The sequence below is a fragment of the Peromyscus eremicus genome, chromosome 10, assembly GCF_949786415.1.
Source record: "Peromyscus eremicus chromosome 10, PerEre_H2_v1, whole genome shotgun sequence".
Classification (NCBI taxonomy): Eukaryota; Metazoa; Chordata; class Mammalia; order Rodentia; family Cricetidae; genus Peromyscus; species Peromyscus eremicus.
In genome coordinates, this window is record NC_081426.1 from 81751564 (window position 1) to 81759102 (window position 7539).

Genomic DNA, 7539 nt, shown 5'->3' on the forward strand with positions numbered 1-7539 from the left:
TGAAGTGTAGAATCAATGGTGTTCACCTAGGACCGGCAGTCAAATGCCAACAATGGCAACAAAAGGATCGTGAAACTGACTGCAGTTAAACAGACTCTGAAATGGATTAAATAGAGAGCTACAAACATGTTAATTACTATCTGTCAAGTCCGCTGTGGTTGATATATTGTGCACGCCAATAAACTTATCTGGGGGTCAGAGAACAGAACAACCACTATATTAAACATAGAGTTTAGTCAGTGGTAGCACAATCAGTCTTATAATACAGATAGATCCAGATGGCATGGATAGAGTTGTACCAGTAAGCTAATGGTTACATATTTTATAAAGCCATAGTCCTTTGCACTTAAACCAGTGCCTTGTGGCATCCGTGGCATTCTCTATCCAAGGACCCTCTTAGCCCATCATAGCCCCTCACAGCCTTCCTGTGGACTTTCCCCGGTCAGAACAAATTATGACCATACAGCAGGGCAGTGATGCTTCAGGAACTGCTGGAGTTTGGGAAGTTCCAGAGTTCAAAAGACAAAGACTAGGTTGCTGTTTTGTTCCAAAATAAACACGGAGCTAACCTTGGCAATGATCTTTCTGCTCCTCCTCCTCCCATGCTTCCCTGAGGGGGGCGGGGGCACGCGGCCAAATGCCATTCATTTGATATCACAAAAACAGCAGAAAAAAGCAAATGTCACATGGAATAAGAGACTATAGATATAATTTTAAAGAGTGCATTCATCTCAGACATGAACCGGATTTGCAAAACTCAGAAGACAGAAGAAGCTGCCATCTGCCCAAATCGCTGCCGTCCCATCTGGAATCCTAAGCAGAGCAGCACTCGTGTGCACATAACGGGTGTGACCCACCACTCCCGGAGTGCTGGGGTCCCTGAGCCGTCACTTCTCCGAAGCACGTCATTCCCTCCCCCTTGGGACTATGGGACAAACATCAAAAATCCCAGAGTCCAATCCTTAGGAGTGGAGCAAAGGGGCGGAGCGACGTCCTTTCCGGATATGGGGAAACACCGAGAGCTCCGGGAATTTCCCTGGCGCAGGGCTCGGGCTTTTCCAGCCACTATGCATAAAAAGGGCTCTCGGGGCCCCAGAACCCCAGATCGTGCCTCAGTGTCTCCAGCCAGCTCCTACACTCCAGACTCCAGCTACACTCCTTTCTCAGCGCCATGGCCCCAGCCACCCGTCCACTCTTCTGTGCCGCTCTGCTGCTGCTGCTGCTGCTGGCCACCAGCCGCCAGGCTACAGGTAGGACTCTCCACTGCTGTCCTGGGGGGAAGCCTCTGGTGGGCTCAGCCGCCCACAGTCCTGCTGACCCAGTGTCTTCTCCCACAGGGGCGCCCGTCGCTAACGAGCTGCGCTGTCAGTGCCTGCAGACCATGGCAGGGGTTCACCTGAAGAACATCCAGAGCTTGAAGGTGACGCCCCCAGGACCCCACTGCACCCAAACCGAAGTCATGTGAGTGTCTATCAGCGCAGCTTCTGCCCCTTCCAGCGTCGCCCAAACCCTCCTGCTGCCCCCATACTCATCCTAGTGGAATTTCCTGCCTCATGTGGGTCCAATCCTCTCTGCAGTGCCACTCTCAAGGACGGTCGCGAAGCTTGCCTTAACCCCGAAGCCCCCGTGGTTCAGAAGATTGTCCAAAAGATGCTAAAGACGTGAGTAGTGACTTGCGTTTGTACTTGGGACTGGAGTCATGGGTCAGAGTACTGGTATCTGGCCACCGAGCATTAATTATATCAGGGAAAGTCTGTTTGCCTGGAGATAGGAAAGTTGTACTTATTACTTTCATAGTTAATCTTCACTTGAGATCATTAATTGACTCTGATGCTAGAGAACTGTGTCCGGCTTGGCTATTACCACACTCAAAAACCCCACGCAAATGGATAGTGACAATGTGTGTTCCTAAAAGATAAAGTGGAAGTGGCCGGCGGCACTATGAAGTCCCTTAAGGGACTGGAAAAGGGGATCCTTGGCAAAGTGTGCCCTGGGACCTTCCTGAGGAAGAAGGGAGCTTTTGGCAGTGAGATTTCTCTAAGTGCAAGGCTAAGTTCTCTGTGTGCAGGTTACATAATGTATTGAATTTAAGTCAAGCAGGAGCGCTAACAGCAACTACATCACAGGGGTCCCTGTGTGAGAGTAAAGTCACGTTTGTAAATTAACCCGTGGTCATGTAGTTTGGCTTTTTTTCCAGCCACGTGGTTGACTTCACAGGAACTCATGTTTTCAGCTGCACAGCTCTGGGTGCAGGGGTAGCAGACATGTAGAAATCCTTCCTAGGCTCTAGGGGACTGGGGTAAGGGAAAAGTGGTTTTGATGACTACTTCTAACAGTGACTCTTTTCCCACTCCAGGGTTATCCCCAAGTGACAGAGAAAGAAGTAAGATTGTCACGGTGGCGCCTGTGAATGCTGGCTTCTGACAAGACTGGCTTAACACACTTCGTGGTTTCTTATGAGACTCCTATTTATTTATGTATTTATTTATTTCACAAAGCTTGTGCATTTTTATTTTACATTAATATTTAACGATGTGGATGTGTTTCATCAATGGTAGTTCAGTTCTGATTGTTCAGTTTGAAGATGGTAGGCTTAAAATATCTCATTAAACTAATATTTATTGGGAGACCATTAAGTGTCAACCACTGTGAAAGAAGGGTATGGGGTGGGAAAAAAAGGTAGAGAGATGAGAGCATTTGATCATGTTTTGTATTAGATGAGAGAATGTGTGGGAATCTATGTTTGTATGTTTTAAAAAGAATGTCGGTTATTTATTGAAAGTCATCTTTCATATTAATGGTCAACATTGATGTGTTGAAGCTTCCCTTGGACATTTTATGTCTAGTGTGTAGGGCATAATGCCCTGTTATATTCTTTAACCAATGTTTCTCTTTGTCTTGTGACAGAGAAGTTCAAAGGACTGTTACAAAAGAAATAAAAATAAAAGTTTTAACAAAAAATAACCTGGGTGCTTTTTGTTTTATTCTTCTTGACATCCTTGGTTTATATTTAATCCTGTACCTGTGCTGGCTGGCATTTCTCATGACTTTTGCCTACTTGAGAAGGAAGAATTGGTACTTCTGAAAAACACATTCCACCCTCCCCCAACCTCCTCCGTGATTCTAGTTTTATATAAAACATTGATGTTTTCTACACTGGCCAGTTTTCTATTCAAAAGTAGGTCCTTTATTTATTTCAAACTTTTTTTTGTCCTTTATTTTTGAGAGAGGGGTCATGGTATGCTACCTAGGCTGGCTTTGAACTGCTAATCTTCCTGTTGCAGGCTCCCTGTGATCCCTGTTGGGATTACAGGTACACAGAGCAGACACACCTGGCTCTGCAGAAATTCTTGACAAATTCCTGAATTCTTATAAACATTTTAACAATGGCTCTTCTTCAATCCTTTTGGCAAACGGATCTTCCAAACTGCAATTATCTCCCCCTTTTAATGAAGTTGGTAGCTAGAAGTGAAAAGTGGATCTTTCTAAGGACTTTAAAGCTCTGTGCTATGAAAAATGCAAACAATAGGAATGCTTTATACAGATAAGTACACACTGTGAGGTAAAATACATGGTTTAAGAAAGCAGAATGACAGCTAATGAGATGTATGGTTTCAGAATATACCATGCTTTATCAATGGTTAAAGTATTAAGGAAAATTATAATGAGCCAAGAACATATATTAGAATATCTAGGCAATCCTGAAAAAAGTGCAAAATTTAGAACTTAAAAAATGTGAAAAGAAGATAAAATAGAATAAAAGAAATGGCCTCAATCAGGCAGGCAAAAACCTAAAGAAATAATGTAAGTGTCTGGAGAGTCCGACAGAAAAATTCCCAAAGGTCAGGCTTAATTTCCCAACCCATGGGATTCTGAGTTGGGGCTGATGATTTGCTTCCATGGTAGACGTAAGAAGAGCAGTGTAGTGGAGAAAGTTTATAAGCCCCAAACCCTACCACATGGTCAACACTGTTATCATTAGTCAAGACTTAGGAATGGCTGTGGTCCAGGCCCTGATAGGAAGGGACAGGAAAGGGAAGGGCACATCAGTCACATTTGCACTCTTCCACATAACTCAGAATCTCTCTGTATGCAAGGGGACAGTATACAAATTCAAATCGGAGGGTCAGTCCTCAAAATACCCAGCAAGCACTCTTCAAAATTGTCCACATGAGGGAAAACAAGGCACTATCAAAAACTTATACAGATCAGAGGAGACAAACAAAGAGATGAGAGACGAATACAATGTGTGTGATGGACTGGAGTCTGGAATAAACAGAAAAAAAAAAGACATAGATGGAATACTGGTGAAATTTGAACAAAGACCTGAGTTGAGTGAACAGCACTGCACTGGGATCAGTCTCTTGTGTTTGATAAGTATACTATAACTATGTAGCATGTTGATAGTTGGGGACACAAAACAGAATGTCAGACAAGGGAACTTTGCACCACAAATTTTTTATAAGTCTAAAATGATTCTACATTTAAATTTCAAAATCTGAGCTTGATTTTGGAGACTGTACAATAAATAAAACAATTGTGTAATAGACTTTAATGTAACAATAATACAATTACAACAAACTTACATGGAATTGATACTGTAATTAAAAGTCAAAGATAATTTGGCTGTGTAAGTAAAGTGATATATGCTACTTAAAGATATATCTTAAATATTTGACCCTAGCTTGAAATTAAAATAATTAAAAAATGTGTCCCATCACATAAAAACTATATGAAAGGAACATAATACATCAATTACTAATTACATCATCAATTACTAATAATACAGTTACTAGTATGTAGTAGGACAGGCCCATAGGGTCATGGAAATTGGCTCAGACCAGTTGCCAAGGTATGCACATAACGTACTCCTTAAGAGCCAACCTGGAGTCTGCCTGAGGGCCTAGCAACAGGAGCTATCAGAGTTCCTGGTCACTGTCAGAGGTCCTCATCACTGTCAGAATTCCTGATCATGCAAAGCCAATGAGGGATGACCACACAGACTGGGTGCTGGGAGGAGAGTGGGTATATAAGTCCTTCCCTGTTACTGAATAAATGAGTTTGTTATTTGTCTTCAACAGACTCCCAGACACCTTCTCACCCCCTCCCCACTAGGAAGCCCTTGGAATCCAAGCTACACTAAGGTATTGTTGATGCATTTATGAACAGTTGATCTATTAATGAATGCATATATAAAAACAAGTAGTCATGAGGGAATGAAGTCTGATTCAAAATATAAAGGGGGCCATTGTAGAAGAAACAAAGTAACTTTAAAATTTTACAAATAACACTAAAACACATAAAACAATTTGGAAAGACTAACAAAGAGTAATAGACAGATCAGAAGTCATAGTTAAAGATTCTTTGTGCCTGGTGTAATGGTGGCACACACCTATAATCCCTGTGCTTTGAGGATCTGTAGTTCAAGACTTGTCTCGGCTACATGGTGATGTAGCAGCCATCACAGGCTACATGAAATCTTGTCTTAAAAAACAACAAAAAAATGTATTAGAGATAGGGTGTCACTACATGATTCATGCTGGCCTTGACTATATAATTCATCTGCCTCAGCCCCTCAAGTTCTGGGATTATAGGAATTGCTGCCATGTTGGCTTCCCATAGATAAAGATTCTAACTGACTCTCAATGCTTAAGAGGGAAGATCATGAAATATGTTAATAGTATGGAAGAGTTCAAAAATATAACTGAATTGGCTTGACTGACATCTGTAGAAAGCTCTTCTGCAACTATATAAATCACAGGGGTTTTTTGCTTGTTTGTTTTTTTACAGTGCAAAGAAAACTTCCCCTACAGGAGGCAACATACTGGCCTTTAAGAATATTCACACATGGAAAATGTTGAGATGCTATAGAGAACACACCCTAATCATCACTTTTGAAGATGACCTTGCTTTTCTTGTTGAAATAGATATGACCATATACTGTGCATGTCTGTGGTTAGTAACTTACCCCTCAGCTTCCTAAATTTGCTTTCACAATGACAGAGTCATCTTGCTTTTCCATATGCAGCATAAGCATTTCATATGATAAAAATACTACCGTGGAGATATTTCCTCATTTCTTATGTTTATTTCAGACATTGTTTTGTAAATTTTGGAGTTCCCATATTTCTTAGGTTGCATTACATGAATATAATGCAATTTAATTACATGACATTGTTTCCACAAAGGGCTTTACTATTTTTTAAACAAATGGAAAACACAAAGTTTTGTATTAAGAGTTGTTTGTGTAGGGCAATAGTGGTGTACACCTTTAATCCCAGCACTCTAAAGGCAGAGTCAGTCAGATCTCTGTAAGTTCGAGGCCAGCCTCGTCTATAGAGCAAGTTCCAGGACAGTCGGGTCTTCACAGAGAAATTCTATCTCAAAAAAAAAAAATTTCAAAAAAAAGCCATTTGTAAAAGAGTCTTGGAATACCCTCCAGATTTAATATATTAGATTAGTATTAATTAATTATTATTTAGTATTAATTAAAATCAATTCAAATATTCACAGATTATTGAAAGAATAAGAATATTCTTACTACAAGAACGAAAAAAAGACTAGCTGTATGAGCGGATGGAAGTGTCTTACACATGAAAGAATTCTTGTTTATCTGATTTACTTTATTTACCTTTTAAAAATATGTCACTATCCCTGATATGTTATAAGCATCTAAGAAGTGTCTTTTGATTTTAATATTCATCATCATTTTATTTTGGTATGTAATTTGAACCTAAAAAATCCCCAGCCTTCCCACTCTCCTCAGGGTAGACAGAGGATAAATCTCAAAACATGACATATGCACATTGGTCATGGAAACAGCTTTAGATGCAAATAGCAGCTTCCCAGTAGAAGTAACATCCAAACAAACTGTCAAGATTCTAAGCGTCACCACTCCCCTCTCCCCAAACACAGGCTAATAGAGACATCAAGAGTTGAAGCCTGGGTCTTCTAGGAAACCACGTCTTGAAAAACGGAAACAGGAACTCTCTCTAGCAAGGCTTTGTCTTTTATAAGTGTCCTAACAGACCAAATAAAGGATGAACTGTGTCGGGCAGACAACAGAGAATATTTGTAAACTCTCCGTGGGCAGCTCTGATGGGTTCTGGCACCACATTCTCCAGAGCAATTTGTTGTCTTGTCCCTCCTTACTGAAAAAGGAAGGAAAAAGACACTAGACATCAGCCAATGAGGAAGTAGATTTCTTTACAGTTTGTGTTGTTCAAGAGGGAAAAGAAGTATGGGATGCAATCAAACTCTTAATAAAGTCATGACCATTTCTGGAGAAAGAACTATGCAAATTTATAGAGTCCAATGACATTGATAGTTAATTTAAAGAATGCTTTAATGAGAAAATGTGTGTGTGTGTGTGTGTGTGTGTGTGTGTGTGTGTGTGTGCCTGTGTGTGTATGCATGTATGTGTCTGTGTATGTTTGTTTTATGTGGATGTGTGTACATGTATGTGTGAATGCATGTGGAGGGCAGAAGTCAACAACATGTCCAGGTTTATGTGGAAAAAGGGAATTCAAACTCAGGTTC

At 40.8% G+C, this 7539-nt stretch overlaps 1 protein-coding gene across 1 annotated transcript; it reads left to right on the plus strand.

Annotated features, from left to right (window-relative positions):
• Nucleotides 1-979: 979 nt before the first annotated feature.
• LOC131920767 (growth-regulated alpha protein-like) lies at nucleotides 980-2925 on the plus strand. The gene is made up of 4 exons (XM_059275223.1): nucleotides 980-1250; nucleotides 1338-1461; nucleotides 1578-1661; nucleotides 2357-2925. Exons 1-4 carry the CDS (start codon nucleotides 1172-1174, stop codon nucleotides 2370-2372), a joined length of 303 nt encoding a protein of 100 aa, XP_059131206.1. The 5' UTR covers nucleotides 980-1171; the 3' UTR covers nucleotides 2373-2925.
• The last annotated feature ends 4614 nt before the right edge of the window (nucleotides 2926-7539 follow it).